The sequence below is a fragment of the Trichoderma camerunense genome (assembly GCF_050948025.1).
Source record: "Trichoderma camerunense strain CBS 138272 chromosome Unknown V8C40scaffold_11, whole genome shotgun sequence".
Taxonomy (NCBI): domain Eukaryota; kingdom Fungi; phylum Ascomycota; class Sordariomycetes; order Hypocreales; family Hypocreaceae; genus Trichoderma; species Trichoderma camerunense.
In genome coordinates, this window is record NW_028145359.1 from 40289 (window position 1) to 58764 (window position 18476).

The 18476-nt window shown below is 50.7% G+C and overlaps 8 protein-coding genes and 1 non-coding gene across 9 annotated transcripts; 3 read left to right on the forward strand and 6 right to left on the reverse strand.

The window, feature by feature from the left end:
* Positions 1-744: 744 nt before the first annotated feature.
* V8C40DRAFT_247491 (uncharacterized protein) lies at positions 745-3040 on the forward strand. The gene is made up of 3 exons (XM_083216342.1): positions 745-1292; positions 1390-1975; positions 2035-3040. Exons 1-3 carry the CDS (start codon positions 972-974, stop codon positions 2835-2837), a joined length of 1710 nt encoding a protein of 569 aa, XP_083071877.1. The 5' UTR covers positions 745-971; the 3' UTR covers positions 2838-3040.
* On the reverse strand, positions 2996-5547 carry V8C40DRAFT_31982 (nucleotide-diphospho-sugar transferase). The gene is made up of 5 exons (XM_083222830.1): positions 5141-5547; positions 4683-5081; positions 4540-4626; positions 4087-4483; positions 2996-4017 (listed from the first exon to the last, which is right to left on the reverse strand). Exons 1-5 carry the CDS (start codon positions 5413-5415, stop codon positions 3676-3678), a joined length of 1500 nt encoding a protein of 499 aa, XP_083071878.1. The 5' UTR covers positions 5416-5547; the 3' UTR covers positions 2996-3675.
* An 853-nt stretch (positions 5548-6400) lies between these two features.
* On the forward strand, positions 6401-7656 carry V8C40DRAFT_247494 (KIAA1143 family protein). The gene has a single exon (XM_083216343.1). The coding sequence runs from the start codon at positions 6602-6604 to the stop codon at positions 7193-7195; it is 594 nt and encodes a 197-aa protein (XP_083071879.1). The 5' UTR covers positions 6401-6601; the 3' UTR covers positions 7196-7656.
* Positions 6428-6517, reverse strand: V8C40DRAFT_t140. The gene has a single exon. It is a non-coding gene; the product is annotated as a tRNA-Val (tRNA).
* Positions 7434-8825, reverse strand: V8C40DRAFT_247495 (cytochrome c oxidase subunit IV). The gene is made up of 4 exons (XM_083216344.1): positions 8637-8825; positions 8402-8494; positions 8011-8270; positions 7434-7930 (listed from the first exon to the last, which is right to left on the reverse strand). The coding sequence occupies exons 1-4, from the start codon at positions 8722-8724 to the stop codon at positions 7769-7771; spliced, it is 603 nt and encodes a 200-aa protein (XP_083071880.1). The 5' UTR covers positions 8725-8825; the 3' UTR covers positions 7434-7768.
* A 402-nt stretch (positions 8826-9227) lies between these two features.
* V8C40DRAFT_32098 (uncharacterized protein) lies at positions 9228-10318 on the reverse strand. The gene is made up of 2 exons (XM_083222831.1): positions 9672-10318; positions 9228-9520 (listed from the first exon to the last, which is right to left on the reverse strand). Exons 1-2 carry the CDS (start codon positions 10110-10112, stop codon positions 9464-9466), a joined length of 498 nt encoding a protein of 165 aa, XP_083071881.1. The 5' UTR covers positions 10113-10318; the 3' UTR covers positions 9228-9463.
* A 949-nt stretch (positions 10319-11267) lies between these two features.
* Positions 11268-12951, reverse strand: V8C40DRAFT_247501 (thioesterase-like superfamily-domain-containing protein). The gene is made up of 2 exons (XM_083216345.1): positions 12288-12951; positions 11268-12236 (listed from the first exon to the last, which is right to left on the reverse strand). The coding sequence occupies exons 1-2, from the start codon at positions 12603-12605 to the stop codon at positions 11406-11408; spliced, it is 1149 nt and encodes a 382-aa protein (XP_083071882.1). The 5' UTR covers positions 12606-12951; the 3' UTR covers positions 11268-11405.
* Positions 12952-13247: 296 nt separating this feature from the next.
* Positions 13248-16426, forward strand: V8C40DRAFT_32119 (bactericidal permeability-increasing protein). The gene has a single exon (XM_083222832.1). The coding sequence runs from the start codon at positions 13976-13978 to the stop codon at positions 16193-16195; it is 2220 nt and encodes a 739-aa protein (XP_083071883.1). The 5' UTR covers positions 13248-13975; the 3' UTR covers positions 16196-16426.
* Positions 16427-17008: 582 nt separating this feature from the next.
* V8C40DRAFT_32121 (uncharacterized protein) lies at positions 17009-17459 on the reverse strand. The gene has a single exon (XM_083222833.1). The coding sequence runs from the start codon at positions 17398-17400 to the stop codon at positions 17056-17058; it is 345 nt and encodes a 114-aa protein (XP_083071884.1). The 5' UTR covers positions 17401-17459; the 3' UTR covers positions 17009-17055.
* Positions 17460-18476: the final 1017 nt, after the last annotated feature.

Consider the following 18476-nt stretch of genomic DNA (forward strand, 5'->3'; position numbering starts at 1 on the left):
TCCCGATCCGGGTCGGGTCTCCCGAAGTGGCTACTCGATTGGGCAAGATTCGGATCGGGCGACTCGGGTCGCAAATCTATAAGCTTCTGTTGTCAATTTACTTACTATCGTGGATGAATATATTCTAGGTATATTACATACAATTCGATATTCTCTGCCGATGTAACTACCGTGGTCTCTCTTGAATTTCTAGCATGCCACAATCATCTCCGCAGCTCAGGGATCGTATCGACAGGGTCACAAGGTTCAATGTTATCGAAATTGCGCTAGAAACGAACATATATTTCAAGTTGCATCACTTTCAATATCCATGGATAACCAGCTGTGAATATACAATTCATATGATTTACAACTCCTAAGACCCTGAATGTGGTTGCACAGCATGAATAGAGGCAACCGATCCAAAAGATGACCCAAAGCGACGTGTTTCAGGCATCCGAGGTACTCAGTTGCCTCATACGGCCCTCCCGAGCAATAGTTGAAACACCTACCTAAATATCAATGCAATAAAGCAATGACCATCTTCGCAATATGTCTTCTTCCAGTATTCGTCATCATCCCAGCCTCGCTCTTCATGCCGAAACACAGCATTCATCGCCGTTATCGACCGAGCTCTCGAGTCAGCGCCCGCATTGGTTTGGCACTTCAGCTACCCCTGTCTAGCAGGGAAGCGATTCCTTTCAATACCACCTCGTCGAATCGCCATGGCTTCCCGCCATCCCTCTCTCCGCAGTCCCGTCCAAAGATTCATCGCCCCCAATGCACTCCGTCTCCGCAAGGCGCATGGCAAAGACATTGTCTTGCATGAGATGGGGCCCTGCGAACTCGCATGACTAGACGGGATATTCTCCGAGGCAAAGCCTCAACTCTGCATTTCACAGCCCATCATCAACTTGTCCATACGTCTAAATGTCTCCCTCGCACAGCTTGAAACCCCACACAACAGCCAAAGATTACGCCAAATCGCAACAATGGCAGAAGCAGTTGGCCTAGCACTCAGCGTCCTCCCCATTGTCATCTGGGCGCTGGAGAAGTACTCGGAGCCTTTGGAAGCATATACCGGCTATCACAATGCGATCAGTACGCTTCAGGCCAACCTGCAGATTCAGCGGATGCATCTCGAGGCGACCTTTCAGAGCATAGGCTTGCGACACCCAACGCCTCGCGAGCTGCATGAGTGCCTGCGCCAAAAGTTTCCGCAGAACCACCGTGAGATTCTCTTTATTATTCGGCAGATGGACGATATGATGATAAAATTGATGGGGAATCTGCAAGTAGACATAAGTCGCAAAGTAAGATGTTTCTCTGTAGAGTCCCCTTTTCCCGCATTCTTCTTCATCGCCGCTTTTCCCATCATAAAGCATCCTATACTCACTCCGTAAACTCCAGCCTTTATGGACACACGAATCTTCCGAAAGGGCATCATGGGAATGGCGCCGCGTCAAACGAAGTTTCCGCGCAAAAAAATGCGACAAGATCATCCACGATCTGCGCAACTGGAACGACGACCTCCGGCATCTCATAGAAAGCGCAGCAACTCTCCCGCATGACGAGAGCTATGCCATGAGGAGAGTAAGGCGGCTATACAACAGAAGCAACTGCGAATCCGTTCGAAACACCCTTCGATCTCTCCATCGAGCACTTCAGGCAGTATTGGATAGTGATGGGGCGAAGAGCCATCAAGTGTGTATCGAGTTGAACAGTCTTCACGCGGGAGGTATTCCTCTTTTGACATTTCGGATTGGGATTCTTCAAGAGGTGGATGATGCTCGGACTGCTCCGTGGAGGGTTTTCTATGCTGCTGGAGAAGCAACCAAAAGGATCACGGGTCTAGAGTCACCACCAATGTCGCCACATTCCTTACGATCTAGGCCGTCGACTCTTCGAACAAGACGGTCATCTTCATTACGCGAGATGGCGCATAGCATATGGAGCAAATCGCGAGATTCATTCAAACAACTCCCCACCCCAAGAGGTGCGTATACTCCAAACCCTTTATAGCGATCACCATCTAATTCGACATTTCCAAAACAGCCAGCGTAGAAGACACATCAATCATCCCAAACATCTCAGAAATCATCACCCCCACTCCTCCCCCAATCACAAACCTCTGCAACGACTTCGACTCATCCCTCCACGAAGACGTCTTCGGCTCCCTCAAAGACCCAACCCCCTCATCATCCCACGAACAAACAATCTTCTCCCTGAGCCACGTATCCCGAAACCACGACAGGATCCTCAGAGACATCTCCCTCGAGAAAATCATCGCCACGGAATCGCAACGCGTAGCTCCCGCCATCCAACCCCTCTCCGCAAAGCGCAGATATGGCATCGCCGCCTCTCTCGCCTGGGCGGTATTATACCTCGCCGGCAGCCCCTGGCTCTCCCACGGCCTAGACAGACGTAAAGTCAAACTATTCCTCCAACGAAAACAAGCAAACGGCTACATAAGCCTTTCCGAAAAAGTCTACCTCTCATGCGTCATCTCTAAGACATCATTCCCATCACCAGCATCATCATCCACCTCGCTCGGACAAACAACCCCAAAGAACCTCATCTTCGAGCTCGGCATCCTCCTCATCGAACTCGCAGTCAACCGATCCTTCAGCCAAGAGTCGCTCTCTGCTATACTTCAACACGATTACCGCCCGCTGAAGCACTACCTTGATCGAGTAGAGTTGGAAGCTGGGATATACTACTTTAACGCCGCTCAGCGATGTGTTTACAGCGTTTTTCTTGCTGATCAGGAACAGATGGACTTTGATTTGGATAAGTTCCAGCATGAGTTTTACAGCACGGTTGTGGCGCCTCTGCAAGCGACGTATGAGGCTAGATAGTGAACATCAAGGGCATCAGGCGTTAAAGAAGATGGAGGTTTTATTTTGAACAGCACGTATTTTTAGTTTCATAAGCTCAGGAGTTAGTCCAACTCACGGCCATCTTCACCTGAACATTCTCATATAATTGCTTATACTGGCAGCTCATTCATCATCATAATACCCAACATGGCATATAAATCACATATCAGACTTGAACGAGCAGCTCAAATAAACTTATAAAAAGCTCATCTTCCACACCTCTAATACAACTATGCCCAAACCATTACCTCATGCCTACCACACAATAAGTAAAAAGTAATACATCTAACAATGCCGCCAACCCTCACTCCCGCCTCATCCCAAGTACCACAACATGCTTCCCCGATAAAAAAAACCACACATTGAATTCCCATCGCCTAACCCTTTGCTTTACTTTAATATATATGTATGTATAAAAAAAGGACCCTCGTCATCGTCGCTTGTGCTCATCCCTCTTGTATCCTAGATGCAGTGGCAAGCATTGTCTGAAAATAATAATAAGAGAGGCATGAGGGACCAGTAAAATAGCCCCATGCCTCACACGAGTAAGAACCGTTTTCCGCCGTCGCACCCCTCCTCCAGATACCCCAAAACAAGATACAACACGAGCCTGTCGCCATCGCCTCCCTCATTTGTATAGATAAGACGTTGTAGCCGTGTTTCAACACCTTGTGCTTGTTGGTGTTTTTCCTTGGTCTGTATTAAGTTCGTGCACTTCATTAATGGCTGGCTCCATAAGCAGAAGAACCAGGCCGTTCTTTATTCAAATTTCCAAAAGAAGAAGAAGAAAAAGGCCCCCCAAGCTCCTTTTGTTCGTTTACGGTGAGGCCCAGCCACCTGCGACGTCAACCCACTCGGCCAAGCATGAGCCGTCCTTGCCTTCGACATCAACAATGTCGGTATCACATCGGCAGCGGCATCCGACTCCGTTCTCCTTGGGTTCGTCCCAGCTTTCCCAGTACTCGTCTTCTTCTTTTCGTTTCCGCTCATCTACGGTCGTCGTCTCGAGCCAAGGGGGGCGGGGAAGCTGTCGAGCAGGGGCATTGGCGGGGCAGTGCTGGATAGTCGTGTGTCGATATCCAAAGTCTCTGAAGTAGTGAATATCTCGAGGGGCTAGGAGGGCACCGGCAGCTAGAGAGTGGATGGGAGCATCTCCCCACTAATAGCCGAGTTAGTTGACATGCTAAATTCTCATCCTGCAAGATGCGGTTCCATGTTTGCGACTTACTCGTTCCATCCAGAATCCACCACTTCGGTCCATCATCTGGAAGAAATCGTTGTACTCCTTGCTGCGGAACCAGCTGAGCTTTGCGATTTCAAAGTTGGACCAAAAGTGGCACATGTTGTATTTTTCTCCCTCCATAGCCTCGGGATCAATGGGCGGCAGACTGGCTGGCTTTCCCTGCAAAACTTCGTCGGGCAGTGGCGGGTTGGGGTCCTCGTGCTCCTCCTTGTGTTCCTGGGGTTCCACAAACATCTCCCAAAGACCCTGTGACGTCAAGTTGTTCGTTCGCTTATAGGCCGAGGCATAACGGAAGATGTTGGGGACGGTTTCGCGAAGCTCCTTGACCGCAATCGTGAAGCCATAAGTCTTGTTGTTCTCGATCATTTTGAGGAATGGGTCGCTGGCATCCATGTTAGTGATGTTATTACGGGGTACACAAATCTAGGGGTAACATACTAGGTAATGTCGCAGAAGTAAGTGATTTCGGGCTCGACGCGCCAGTACCACTCATACTTTAGCAGCAGAGGGTGGTTGTAGAAGAAGCTGAATCGCAAACGGTCAGTCACGAAAGCATTGTCTTGGTGAAGGAGCAGACTCACCCAGAGTAGAAGCGGCACATGAAGTGGTAACTCTCCATACCACCATACATGACGGCAGCATCACCCTGCTTAGCAATACCCTCCTTTGCGACCTTCTCATCGATCCAGTCAGGGAAGCCCCATGTGCCTGGCTCAACCTTGCCAAACTCGACGTTTGCTGAAGTATAGTTTCTCACAGTCGCCTTGAAGTTTTCGTCGAAGTCTGCGTCGTTGAGGAACACGTAGGGATAGTGGTACCATCGGTTAAAGTGTCGCTCAACAGACTTGATGGACTGAATGACTCCATCAATCTCCTTGTTGCGGGCCAAGACTACAAATGCAGCGTTGGCTCGGGGTGTCGATGTGTCGGGCTCGAGACAGCCGGTAACGAAGACCTTGTCATGCTTTTCGCTGATTTTTCTGTACACAAAGACAGTCAGTAAACTGGAACTCAGAGGGAAGACGGCGCTTAACCATACCTAATAGCGGGCGGCGAGCCAGCGGGCATCAATATCCTGCCTGGAGAGCTGGGATGCCTGACGAACAGGACCAGGATGAGCACAACCACCAGCACCGGGAAGACGAGGACGACGCCCAATGGGATGGAGACGGCAGAGTTGCCGCGCAGACGCAGTGGCCTCTGGAAAAATGCCAAGCTGGACGACAGCCCCTTGTTTCTTGAACGCTTCTCATCCGACGTCGGAAGTTCTGAATGGCGTCCCGCACCCGATTTTGATCGCCTGAACAAGTCCATGGCGACGAGCAACCAGCCTGCCTATGCGGCAGGAACAGCAACAGCAAGCCAAATATCGACGTGTAAACCGGTCGGGCAAAGTGGAATCAGGTCAGGCCGTAGCTGACGACGACAGAGGCTTCGTATCGAATGTGGTGTGGAGATGTGGCAGTGGCAGTATAGAGGCCAGATCTGTGATAGCAGGGACTTCGTAATCAGGGGTGCTTTTTTGGGTGTCGGAGGGGGAAATCGAATTGATTAGATTGTCGATACGCCGTCCAGAATCATGCCAATCGAACAAAAGACCGAGCCAAACACAACGGCCAGCAGGGAAAATTCGTGCCGTGTCGATGTGATTGACTGCCGCTCAAGCAGCAAAACGAAGATAAGGATCGAGCAAATGTCAACGCGCTTCCCCGGCTGGAAATTGGATGCGCCTCTCGCGGGGCACCGGCCAGAATCGGACTCCAATCTCAGTCTCGCGCCAAAAGATAAGGCGCCTCGCAGCGAGAAGCGTCGCTGTTCAGTTCCGTCGTCGAGGCCAATGGGATCCTGGAAGTCGTGATTTGACTTTTAATTTCCCTCAACAGGCAAAAAGAAAGAGGGAGACTTTTGCTAGACCTCGCCTCTGGAGCAAGCCCAGACCGCTGTTGATTGGGGAATTTGTCTGATTTAGCGTGGTGCCAGTGGTTTTGGGCTTGGGCGAAAGGCTCAGATTTTCAGGGCCAGCCGACAGGTCAATTGCACGTGCTACTGTTGCGGAGTACCTGATACGCCAAGCATTGCCGCAGCAGAAAGCTTGTATCGCATACCAGCATCTGAAACGAGCGACTTGCTGGATGCCAATTGCGCTATGGCCAATCAGTGGCCACTTGAATCATGAATTTTCCGAGCAGGAGCAAGGGGCCGTGCCAACAAAAAGAGGCTAGCGGAACATCAATTTTCCCCCCTTTTCTTCGCGGCAGATAGTCCGAGTCTCCGATCTGCTCGTTAATTCCTCTCCACTGTTTGATCTTCAAAAAGCAAAAAGCAATGATTCCGCCCGGGCTCGAACCGGGGACCTTTTCGGTGGCGTCAACGTATGTTGTTAACGAAATGTCATGACCAACTAGACCACGGAACCGTCTTGTTACCTGATTGGTTGATTTGAGACGTCTGGAAATAGCTCTAAGAAGCTGGAACAGAACCAACCGCAGCAAATCAAGAGATGGCAAAGCAGTCTTTCAAGGCGACAACTTCAACTTACCCTCGTCACATACCAGGCCTCACCATGTCACAAAAAATCAACTCCAAGAACCTATCCTACAATTCCTCTCTCCCGCCTTTCCTCGCAGCTCTCCGAGCCCAAGCATCCGGTGCTTCAGGCCCGGACCCGATTCTCTCAGCACAGCGCCGCGGTGGGAAGAAGCGATCCAGCAGCGAAGAGGCAGAAGATAATCCGTTGATTGTCGATGAAGATGGAAACACGGTTGAGGATTTCAAGGTCAACAAGGACGGTACTGTAGAGGAAACGCCAAATGAGGAAGCCGAGAAAGACGCCAAGGATGGAGCTTTAGACGCAGAGCAGAACAAGACGATTAAGGGCGAATCGGAACCAGCCAAAGCTTCGATAGGAGGAAGGAAACGCAAAGTCGGCAAAGTGATTGGAGATGATGCCCATGACGACGATGTCAAGCCTTCTACGGAGAAGAAGACTAAGGCCACAAAGAAAGGCACAGATGATGGCGAGCAGGCTACCAACCGCAAGACCAAGAAGAAGGCAAAGAAGATCAAGCTGAGCTTTGACGAGGACGAGGGCTGAGCTGGAACTGTTCGATGCAGCATCAGGATATGAACGATGGCGAATTATATGCGAATCAAGCTATATACAACAGCGAGCAAACTTCTGGGAGCAATTCCCTTTACAATACGCTTATGAATCACCAATCTGTCGATACAGCAAGAGCTTCTATTCTGCAAGCTCGACATCTGGAAGCTAGGGATTCGACACTAACGGTTTAGCTATCACGGTCCCAACATCAAGGGATCCCGCCTACATTGTGCAATTATCATGACTGTGTCTCCATAAAGTCGTGTAACAACGATGCTAGAGACAAGAGATAGACGCGCATTTGGAATATTAGACGACACAAGCAACCAGCCGGCATCAGCATTAGATAATTCAAGAAAACACACACGGCCGCCCAAATCTTGTCAATGTTTTGTGATTCACATTGCAACAAAGTCATGAGTATCTACAGAATACACAGCTGCCTCCCACTGCCCGCAGGCATGGGCCTTTCGCTTCTTCCACCCCACTCTTGCGCCTTGATAGTACATCGCCTCAACCCTGCTTGCCACCGAATTTTGTCCTTCCATGATCGAAGTTGTGCATTTATCGGTAGCGGTACTCGGGCTTGACGAAGTCGGCGAAAGTCTTGGGCTCCTCGATCTCCTGGGCGTGGTGGTGGTGGCCGTGGTCCTCGGCACCGACGTACTCCATCTTGTAGACGCTGCCGCACTCGGGGCATCGCTCAATGGGGCGCTCCTTGGACAGCTGCATTTTTTCCCCATCTCGTCAGCCTATTGCGCAGTTTTGCTTTTTTGTGTGTTATTCAACCGAGGTTTTCAACTTACACCGAGCCAGATGACGACGTGGGAGTCGGCGGGAGAGCCGGTGCAGCCAGCGAGCTGCTCCTCGCCGGCGGAGCGGACCAGGATGGGGTTCTCCAAGGTTCCCTTGCGGCTGGCGTCGAGGGGGCGCATGTCGAAGACGTCGACGCCCTCCATCTTTCCGAGGATTTCGAGACGCTCGAGACCGGTGGCCTGTTCGAGATCGGTGGGGACGGTGCCGGGCTGGCCACCGGGTCCGACGAGGTCCTCCTCGACCTTGACCTCTATTGCGCGGGATCAAGCTCTGTGGTTAGCAATTGCCCATGCTGCAGGATGAAGGAATGTGGGTAGCTAGTTGTAGAAGCTAGGATAGTGCTATATGCACCATGTATAAAAAGAAAAAACAACAACATACCAGACAGAGTCTTGTAGGTGCCGACCTTCTTCTGGGCAGAGCCGGCAAGAGCAGCAGCCTGCTCGCTGGGGGTTGAAGGAGTCGCAGCAGAACCTGTTCAAGTCGTCCATCACGTCAGCCTCAAGCTCCACGAACAATCCTCATATCCCGCCCCAACCGCAGTCTCCTCCCAAAAACCCAAGCAACATCCAACACCACACGCCGGAGGGGGGTCACAAAAAGATAAAAGTCATACGGCGAGCAATGGAAGTGGCGAAGCCGCGGGCAATGGCCGGAGCGGCGGCGCGGCGAGCCACAGCGATAGCAGAGCGTTGCAAGAACATGATTGTCGACGAAAGCCTGGGGCAAAAGTTGGTGATGAGAGTGAAAGAGAGGTTCGGATTCGGTTCGTTCGAGGGATTTGCGGATGGTCTGATTTGCAGATGTTGGATGGGTACTGGGTCCCCCACTTTCGGGTGGGAATTGGCCAATAGCGGGTTGTGGTTTGCAAACACGTGACTAAGCTTTTGTGTGTGAGCTGAGCTTATGGGCTGTGAGTTACTGTGTTTGTGTATTTGAGATGCCGAGATATAGGCGTCATAACTATGCATTGGGGGCTGAAAAAACAAAGCAGAGCTGAAATCGCTATTCAACTGGTTTTTCTAGTTACCTGTGATATGTAAGACGTCTTGATGACCTTATGTAGCAGTTGAATACATGACGGATATAGTCATGCAGAACAGAACCAACGTCAAGTCTCGCCCCAACTACACAAGTAATAGCTAATAATAGCAATTGCAGGTGAATAAAAACAATCAAAGACGTGCAAACAACCTCGATATAAAATTGAAAAGACTAGGGCAGCTATCAACTAGAGCAACAGAGGCTACACCCCCAAGTAAATCAGCCTCATCAAATACCATATCGCCCGATGAGGGGGCATTTCAACCAGCTGAGTATAGAGCTTGAACAGCTTGCAGCTCCCGAAAACAAAGATCCGACCTTGTCATGATGAAGTAACTCCAAATCAAAAGCAAATCCCGCATGTCACTCCGCAATCAACCATAGATTACCTTCGCCTCGTTACCCTTCCCTCCCAGCATGCGCATGAACACTTCCAAAATCTGCCCTTCGCCCCCATGATCCTTGCTGCTATGCGCCCGACACTTTACAGCTCGTCACACTCGCTGTAAGATGCTCAATTTCTCTTGGGACGTTGTTGAGAGCGTTGTTGCTGCTTCTGTCCAGCCCTGTAGGCATTCACACCAGCATAGATAGGCGGGCCAGCAGCAAGTCGGGCACGTTTCTGAACCGGTTGAGCCACAGCTGCAGAAGCCTCAGGGCGGCTATCCACAATATCATCCCTCGAAATCTTCACTCTCGGTCGTGGAGCAGCCACTTCATAGGGTAAAGTTTTCTGCTTCAAGGTTTTCTTGCGGTTCTTGCTCTTGTGGCCGTAACTGCCAAGATGGTTTCTCTGGGCGGCCGAAAGCAGGACTGCGTATCGCATTACAGAGTCCTGGTACGTCTTGGTACCGGTGAGTTCTGAGTCATCAGCGAGTTTGTAGACGACAGTTCGAATGAACTTTTTGGGATTGTCCCATGGGTTGGCAAGCAAGCTGCCCACCTTCTTGATAATGCGCCATCTGATAAAGTCAAACGGGTCCATCAAGAGGTTTCCGGTGTTGTAGAGATGTTGAAGGTCGGAGATCTTGCACGCGAGGCGGTACATGGGCTCTTTCTGACAAAAGCCTCGTGCAGGAAGGAATCTCTTGGCGACGAGTTGGTTGGGATGATACTTGCTGCCCTCGCCAAAGATCTCTCGAATCTTCTTGAACTTGCTGGAGTTGTCCGCATAGTGCTTGTGGGCATGCTTCAGCGCGTCGTTGCTGGGGTTGAGTTGGACACGCTTGTGCGCTTCGTCCTTTTTGACGGCCTCTGGTTCTTGCTTCGCCAGGAAGGCTTCGAGGGATTCCCATGAATTCTCCTAGTACTCAGAGGTTTCCTCGATGCAATTCACCGGCGTGCCATGAAGAAGCAACGGCTCTAGGAATGTGCTCCCATCAGGCGAAAGCTTATACACACTGTCGTATGACGTTTTAAGCACGGCTCTTAAGGCGGCTTCATCTCTCGGCAAGAGAGAGTCAACTGTTTCTCTCGAGATATTCATGATGGGCGATCCGAGATAAATGTATCCTGAGCTTTGAAAGAGGTTGTTCTGTCTGGTGTTGCGCGAAAATGTTAGTTGGCATCTTGTGCGGCAGAATCATCGTCGACTCACTGCTCCCTCGAGTGCAGATGCTCGGCGGATAAAAATGGAGTAGCGTGTATAGAACACACTCCAAAACCTGTGAAGACTGTTTCAAGTATCTATCAAGACGAGATAGATGTATCATCCAGAGACACACTTTTGTGATAAAAGTGCTAGCTGGCGAGGTGGTTGAGGTAGATGAAAAGTGTAGGAAGAAGCGAGGAGAGATAGAATGAAGAGGCGTGTTTTTATAGAAGCATAGACAAACGCGCATTCACGTGCTCTACAGGCGAGTAACATGACTGCCAAGAGCCTGCACGAGGCTTCAAGTTTGGTTGCCTGCCTTACAGCTGGCAGTCTCCGATAGCAGCTGGCGGTGAACAAGGAATAGATGGATTGCGTCAGCTCCCTAGGGCTAGCGAATAGAGCTCAGACTAAAGAGAACAGTGAATTAGTGACAGTAGATTCCCGTAGTTAATTGCCTTCGTTTGCTCTGAATCAATACCTATTGAAACTGGCAGAAAATAAGGGGGATAGGGGAGATATCTGTCTGTAGATGTATACTGTATTCCGCCTCTTGGCAGAGCTACGGAGAACTAATAAATTCACTTGATCCATTATTATAATAGATAAATAGCATTAATCATCTAGTGTATATCTAACATTTCATCGTCTATATCTTTTCCCCGGTGTCCCATACGCCTACGCTGTACAGTACTGCCATTACGCAAATCGCATCCACGAATCCCTTCATCAACCCTCTGCTACCCGCCATCATAGCTTCTCTCCCATCTTCTTCTTCTTCTTGGTCAAATTACTCGACGGCAACGCTACTCCGTCTTGATAACCGCTCGCCACGTGCTTCCCCTCCGGACTCCATATCCTAACCTCCATCATTGCTCTCCCTGCACTCACTCTCGGCCACCAAACCTCTTGAATCCACCATCCATCTCCCTTCATGACTGCCTCATCAGCGTTGACATGCACATAGAAGGAATACGACAAGCTAGCTGCAGAGCCGAGGTTGAAACCCCAGCCAAGATGATTAGTGAGCATAATCAGCCCGTTGCGGTCGGCCTCGTAGGCGTGCGCAACAATATGCGCATTAGGATCATCCTCGCGAATCGGCTTATATGGTCGGTAGAGGATGAGTTCGCGCCGTTCAGGGACTTCTTTATCAGCATTGTATGCCTTCATGTCCACCTTGTACATGTCCAGCATGGGAAAACCTCCGTGGCCAGCGTTGGGGAACATTCTCGTAACAGCATCGACATCCACCTGAGGACTGGCCTCCCATTGGTCCGGCGCTCGTTGCGAAAGGATGTCGACATAGCGTTCCTGTGCTGACCCTTTGATCTGCAGCTCTGCGGGCGATGGCATGGGAATGGGACGCTTAAACGTTGTGAGACAGGTAAAACTGACGGGACCCAGCGGCCGATTCGCATCAGACTCTGGGAAAGGGCCATTCGGAACACTTGAGGCCTCTGTGGGCTGTCGTGCCTGGACCAGCTTGGTGGTGAATGAACGACTTGAGTGGACATTCGTCACATCATAGACGAATGGCCGATCAATCGCGCCCGCCTTTGTGAAGACGCCTTGGATAGACTAACATCTGGGTCAGCAAACGGCTCTTATCAAAATGGTTTTCAGACTCACATGAATGCCTAGTTTTTCATCCCCATTGCCATTCTCTTCTTCCTCCACCGCTCTCGCAGCCGCCAAGGGTGCCTGGGCGAAGACGTGGCCGCCAAACGCCGCTGGGTTAAAGTCGACCGTGTTGCCCTTTTTATACCCTTCGGGGTCTATTGATCCCCATGGCAGCTCATTTCCGGGCCTCCAGGCTGGTGTACGACTGACGAATCTCTTGACGGGATCCTGTGAGCCGCTCTGCTCATCTGGGAGCCGCGAGAGCCTCAGAGCCTCGTAGAGGTCATTGCGTTTAATCGCAGCTGGCGCATCCTTGTTGGAGGCCATGGTCGAAAGTACACGTAAAGGTGCTGCGATATGATGCGTGGTTGACGATGTGAATTTTCAATGCTCCCAATCCTCGTTCGTAGTCCAGCTTTATCCACCGTTCACATCATCAAATACCAGCACCAGCAAATCAATGCAGCTGAACATGATATTGATAGGTGCAACCCCCCGGCCAACTTCATATACAGCCGTGCAGTTGTTATTGAACCTCGGCTCCCAACCCACAGGCACTAGCTGCACCCCGTAATTGCCGGCTACAATGTCCGCCGCGCATCACACAGGTACATACAGATAGCCTATTGAGTGCCATGTTGATTTCACTGCCTTTTCTTGTTCTTTGCTTAGATACTGTTTACTCGGGCTTCTTTTTTCTCTTCTTTTTTTTTCATTTAAGTTGAAAGTAATGTCGCCGTCAGCCGTGGCTTTGACAGGTGCAAAGTGCGAATAAGGTACATGCACTGAGGGAGTTTTACTGTGGTGCTGTATGTACCTGGAATTACAAACACATGCGCAACAATTCGCCCAATTCGCAGAGCCAATCAAGAATTATTGATGAGTAATCCACAAAATGAGTCGTGGGTTATACCACCACATCCAGCAATCAATCTGTTCCTACCGAGAAATCAGCCCGGATAACCACTGCAGTCGCTGAATAGACCCTTGGGAAGTAAATGTGGCCAATTCTCCTAGCGGCAATCGACGCGAATCTAAAGCCTATCTCAACTCCCCGAATTTCACATGGTTAGGCTCAAGGCGATAGCCGAGGAAATAGCTATAAGTCTTCCATTACATAATCATTTGATCCCTAACAGTTTCATGAGAATGCTATTACAGCACTTATATTTGACGTTCAATATAATATGAATTGATATATAAACTAAATATTAGAGTTGTACCAAGAAGCGTCTTCTTGGTCAGGGATATGTAGCATTGGACTCTACACAAGGCAAGGCGATATGCGGGCCCAGACGTGCATCATGTCTTGCTGCAATGATGCACAGCCTACCCTGTCATTCCAATGAAACCGTAGCTTTTATTCCTCCATTAATAACAATTAATATCAACAGCGTTCGTCGATTAATCAATCGCTTAAGATAATGTAGTCCAATCTAACTTGGCTTTAAAAAAACACAAAAACAAAACAAACTTTATAATCCCTGTTGACGCGCCGGCGGAAGCTCTTCCCCGTGTTTCATCACCAAACGTCAAGTAAGCGTCATTGACTTTGACATCATCTCACTTATATCAACACCCACTCCTCATCAGTGTTTCATCTCCCTCTTTAAACCTACCATATACCCAACATCGCCAATCTCTTGAGAATTACTTACCTCGTCAATATACATTCCCCTCAAAAGAAAAAAGGCAAAATGTTTTCCTGGCAGGCACTAAGTCATTCTACAAGTCGCCAAGATGAAGAGCACCAGCCTCTCCTCCCGCAGTACAACGAGGCGACTCAAAGACAGACTCGGCTGCATGAGAAGCTTCACACATATCAGATGCTACGCGCCCTTTCAAACGGCTACATGCCCTCCAATGAACAGATGATTACGCATCTCCGTACTTTGCTCGCCGCCGATGTTCTCAATCCCCAGGCTTCTGGTTTGAGTCCCTCTGGCAGAGCCTTGGTTCGAACTACGCGCATGTGGCTCAGCGAACTCATCGACCTACTAAAAGCCAAAAACTCCAATGATCAAGTGCAAGATTTCCTCTGGTACCTGGCCAAGGCACGTCTCCAGGTAGATTCGACAGATCTCCACGTCAGGACCGGCGCCACCAAGATGAAGGCAGATGTTATGGCCGCCGTCGCCAGCGTCAAGACGGTTGGATCACTTTTACTCACAAACTCGGACTTTCGCATCTTCCTTACAGATCTATCTACCGTCTCCCGCGAAGTCTTTCGCGACACAGCATTCACATTAAGAGACGTAGCTCACGAGACCGCCAAAAAGATTGAGCCGCCCAAGGAGAAGCAGCAGGCCCTCAAACACGCAAACGGAGATGCGCAGCCAGCGCCTACGACAGAAGACTTGCAGCAGGAGGTTATCGAAGTAGCCGAAGTGGTGGCAGATGGCGCAGGCGATGTCTTGGGCACGGCAGCTCGCAGCGCGCGAGAACACATCCAGGGAGACGAGCAAGAGGCCCTAACATATCGCCTCAAGCAAGCCGTGCTCAAACTTCGCAAGCGGCCCAATTACTCAGACTCCGTGTCCACGCTGTCCCTTCTCCTGAGGCGCTATCTCAAGGTTTACTCTCAGGCTGCGGCTCGCACAGCTGAGATTATAGAAGAAGACGTCGGCATGAACCAGGAAGCCGATGAAGCTCTGCACAACTTTTGGCAGCTCATCACATCATTCGGCGACAAGGATGCGTGGAACCAAGTTGAAAAGTCGTTTCAGGAAGTCGTGGAAACCGGCCAGTCTGACCCAGCGTTCGAAGACTTGGTAGACCATATCTCCAAGTTGGTGCAGGATATCCTCATGGATCCGGAATTCTTTAACAATGCGGAGAAACGCTTCGAGCAGCTTCGTAACGAGTCAAAAGAGCTCACCACGGAAACCTCCATCAGAGAAAAAGTCGACAACTTGCTCGGTAGCCTTAGCACGGCCCTGCGCTCGGTGAGTGAGGACGCTGAAGTCCTTCAACTCATTAATAGCTCGACTCGCATTGCGCACATCGTGTCGCCGAAAAACCAGTACATCAACAAGGACATGACCACGGACCTCGTCAACGTCTTCGTCCCGATGCTTATACAGGGAATCCAGTATCTGCCCATCCCACGCCTTGAGGTCTCGACACCAGATGTAGATTTGCTTCTCGAAAACCTAGTCCTGGAACCTGGTCGAACAATTAACAACACTTCGTTTCTGCCTTACAGGTTACAAATTTCGACCCGGAATGACGTCGACATCCGCAAAGCTCGCTTCCAAATCCTGTCCACCGTTACATCTCTGGCAACGATTAAAATCTCTGGGCTTTCCATCGCAGCCGAGGAGCTGGGATACTGGGTGCACCTGCATTCAGGCATATTGAGATTCATGGACGAGGGCCTTGCTAGCATCCACCTGGACGAGCGTGGCATTGACCTGTCGCTGGATATTGAAATCGGACGAGATCGTCTTGAAAAGATTGTTTCTCTCCGTAGAGCAAGAGTCCACATCCACCACCTCAACTACACCCTGCGCAAATCCAAGTTTTCACTCTTCGCCTGGCTCCTCAAGCCGTTAATCCGACCCATCGTGAAGAGAGCGATAGAGAAGAGCATTGCGTCCGCAATCGAAGATGGTCTTCACACTCTCAACCGAGAACTGCTCTTTGCTCGCGAGCGGCTGCGGGCAACCCGAATCGCCAGCCCCGAAGACCTCTGGACCTTTATCAGAGCCGTGGCCGCTCGACTCGTCCCCCAGCCGCATCCAGACATCGAGGCCCGCATTGGCGTCCGTCCGGAAATCTTCCGTGGCCGCTATGCTCCGGGAAGTCTAGTCCAGCTTTGGGAGCGTGAGGCTCAAGACGCCAGCCAGAAGATCTACGAGTATGAGAGAGGCGGATGGCGCAATGACATCTTTGGTGTGCGGACGCGTCCCGCCTAAGCCAGAAGCATGAGCGTGTTGTAGTCATCACCAGAGGCGGGAATGGGGGCAGGGCCAGAAGGGCCTACGGGCAAAAACAGCTGCTTGCTTGTCTGACAGCCTGACTCGTCATATGCGCTCGTGGTGTACGGCAGGAAAAAACGTCGCTTTAGTACAGAGTAGGTATCCCGAAACCGTTACGTGCGGCGCAAATATTGGCTGGCGGCTTGGGTCGGGAAGAAGAGCGAATGGGAGCAATGGACGCTGGCCAAATGAGCCAACCACCCATGACCGGGTATAGCGGGAGGAAACAAAAAAGGCAACTTTTAGGCCTTGTTCGAATCGGTCTCTCTTTTTTACGATCTGCTTTGCTGATCAATCGTCGCCCTCCATCAGCCTGGTTTCCCAGCAAAACGTCGTACCATCATTCGGCCACGATTCAGGCAGCGAGCAACCCCGCGATCCTAGCAGTTGGGCTGTAAGATGGGTGGCCACATGGTCCAAAGTTGGAGAAAAAAGGCAACCAAAGAGCTTCGCAGTGTTTTCCTTTTTCTTGCGGCGCTTGGCTTTTGGGGGAAAAGCCTGGCTGGGGGTGAGAGTTTATGCAGTACTGAGTTGGCCGAAGAGAGGAGTTTCAGGTAACACAGCAGTTGAGTGGCGGCAACGACTATTGGACGTGATGCTGATGCTGGATGCTGGGAAAGACGGGCAAGGACGCTTATTAGTCGAAAGGATAGGAGTCGAGAATGCAAATGCAAAAGAGCTGCGGGTGCTAGTTCCAAGTAGTCCGTAGCACTATTACTTGTCATTCCGTGACACGACCAAATTGCTGATGGACGGCGACTTCCGTCCCGCCTGTCCGTCTTGGTTCGTGGGTTAATTCATGTCGGGGGTGGTTGGCAAGCAAATCGAGATCCCAAAAGACGGGCAAAATAAGGGGATTTAAAAAAGAATCCGAGACACACAGACAAAGCGGGATCGAAAAGAGTTTGGGAGGGGAAAAAGGGAGGGCAGCAAGCATGCAGCAAGTAAAAAAGGACACACAATGCCAAACTCACGCCACCATGCACAAGAAGACTATAATGGAAGTTGGGGGAAGAAGTGCCCCAGAAACGGGCGGACAACGACCGATTCGACCGCCTCAGCCAGCAGAAAAAAGAAAAGAGACAATACAGTAGCTGCAGACGAGAAAAAAGTGATTTGTTACCACACCTCAGCTTGGGCATAGTGCGATTGAATAGCCAACGAATGCGGTGGTGTGGCAATCATCACGACAGACTAACCAGGGGGTCTCTGGGAGGGTCTTTGATCAACGTGACCATCTCTGGCTCACCCAAAATGTCGTTCGATGACGCAGATTTGCATGATGCTCAATCTGTCTGTGCTTTTGTCCCCCGTCCGGCAGCAAATCACAATAGCAAAGCTCGCCTTGTTGTGTGTGTGAGTGTCTCAAGGCTGGACCAGACGGGTTTGCGCTGGTTAATTGCGAGTTGCATGAGTGCAGTGCATAGCATATTGCCAGGTCCCTTGTAGCCTATCACGGGGATCGGGGTCTAGGGCAGCGATCCGATTCGACGGGGTGATGGTTTCACGACAGCTCGATGTCCGGAGTACTGTAGGAAGGATTTGGGTTGAGTCGTGGTGATGGGGGAGCTCAGTTTCTAGTGTTTTGGGAACCCCGGGGGAAGTGTGTAAAATTGGGCGGTACTTACATGGCTCGTCTCTGTCCCAGCGACGACGGAATTGAGTTGGCAGATGTAACCCCTTGGACGAATTAAGGTGTCGATGAGCAAGCAAATCAACCAGCATTGTCGTGCTAGCACAAGAACTAATTGATCCAGTCCAGTCCCGTCTTCAGCTCAACAGACCAGACCAGACCAGGGGGCCAGGGGTCTTGATCGTATTTGGTCGCCGCGCTGGATGGACCCTTCCCGACCCTTTTCTAGCCGCTTCGTGTTGTTCCCGCCTGCACCCAAATTCTCATTGCGAGATGCCCGTCATCTTCTGCTGTCAGTCAGTCAGTCCATTCACTCATGGCCCCGTGGATCCCGTGAGCACGAGTCGTGGAGCCTGGTCTGGGCTAAATATATCGCTTTTAACAGTTGAGGCTTGCAGGAAAGGACATGCAGCCAAGGCATGTACGAAGGCCACATGTCTCATCGTGAGGCACACGCACAAGCATGTACGAGAGAGTGAGAGAGAGTGCCGCTGCTGCAGTGTCCTCGTACGTGTTACTCCCGTGAATAGCCTTTCTTACAAGGCAAAAGAAAAGCTGCACGCTCGGTATTGGAAAAAGCAATGG

Bases quoted from the DNA above. Each gene is read 5' to 3' on its own strand.
- V8C40DRAFT_32119 (XM_083222832.1), top strand. From the start codon at position 13,976: ATGTTTTCCTGGCAGGCACTAAGTCATTCTACAAGTCGCCAAGATGAA.
- V8C40DRAFT_247495 (XM_083216344.1), bottom strand. From the start codon at position 8,724: ATGTTCTTGCAACGCTCTGCTATCGCTGTGGCTCGCCGCGCCGCCGCT. The intron at 8,495-8,636 runs GTATGACTTTTA...CGACTTGAACAG, and splicing joins CGCCACTTCCATTGCTCGCC to GTTCTGCTGCGACTCCTTCA. The intron at 8,271-8,401 runs GTATGTTGTTGT...CCCGCGCAATAG, and splicing joins CACCTACAAGACTCTGTCTG to AGGTCAAGGTCGAGGAGGAC.
- V8C40DRAFT_247501 (XM_083216345.1), bottom strand. From the start codon at position 12,605: ATGGCCTCCAACAAGGATGCGCCAGCTGCGATTAAACGCAATGACCTC. The intron at 12,237-12,287 runs GTGAGTCTGAAA...CCCAGATGTTAG, and splicing joins ATGAAAAACTAGGCATTCAT to TCTATCCAAGGCGTCTTCAC.
- V8C40DRAFT_247491 (XM_083216342.1), top strand. From the start codon at position 972: ATGGCAGAAGCAGTTGGCCTAGCACTCAGCGTCCTCCCCATTGTCATC. The intron at 1,293-1,389 runs GTAAGATGTTTC...CGTAAACTCCAG, and splicing joins AAGTAGACATAAGTCGCAAA to CCTTTATGGACACACGAATC. The intron at 1,976-2,034 runs GTGCGTATACTC...TTTCCAAAACAG, and splicing joins ACAACTCCCCACCCCAAGAG to CCAGCGTAGAAGACACATCA.
- V8C40DRAFT_32121 (XM_083222833.1), bottom strand. From the start codon at position 17,400: ATGCCCAAGCTGAGGTGTGGTAACAAATCACTTTTTTCTCGTCTGCAG.
- V8C40DRAFT_247494 (XM_083216343.1), top strand. From the start codon at position 6,602: ATGGCAAAGCAGTCTTTCAAGGCGACAACTTCAACTTACCCTCGTCAC.
- V8C40DRAFT_32098 (XM_083222831.1), bottom strand. From the start codon at position 10,112: ATGTACCGCCTCGCGTGCAAGATCTCCGACCTTCAACATCTCTACAAC. The intron at 9,521-9,671 runs GCTGCTGGCCCG...CAGCAAGGATCA, and splicing joins TTCAGAAACGTGCCCGACTT to TGGGGGCGAAGGGCAGATTT.
- V8C40DRAFT_31982 (XM_083222830.1), bottom strand. From the start codon at position 5,415: ATGGACTTGTTCAGGCGATCAAAATCGGGTGCGGGACGCCATTCAGAA. The intron at 5,082-5,140 runs GTATGGTTAAGC...CTTTGTGTACAG, and splicing joins GGCTCGCCGCCCGCTATTAG to AAAAATCAGCGAAAAGCATG. The intron at 4,018-4,086 runs GTAAGTCGCAAA...CTCGGCTATTAG, and splicing joins GTGGATTCTGGATGGAACGA to TGGGGAGATGCTCCCATCCA.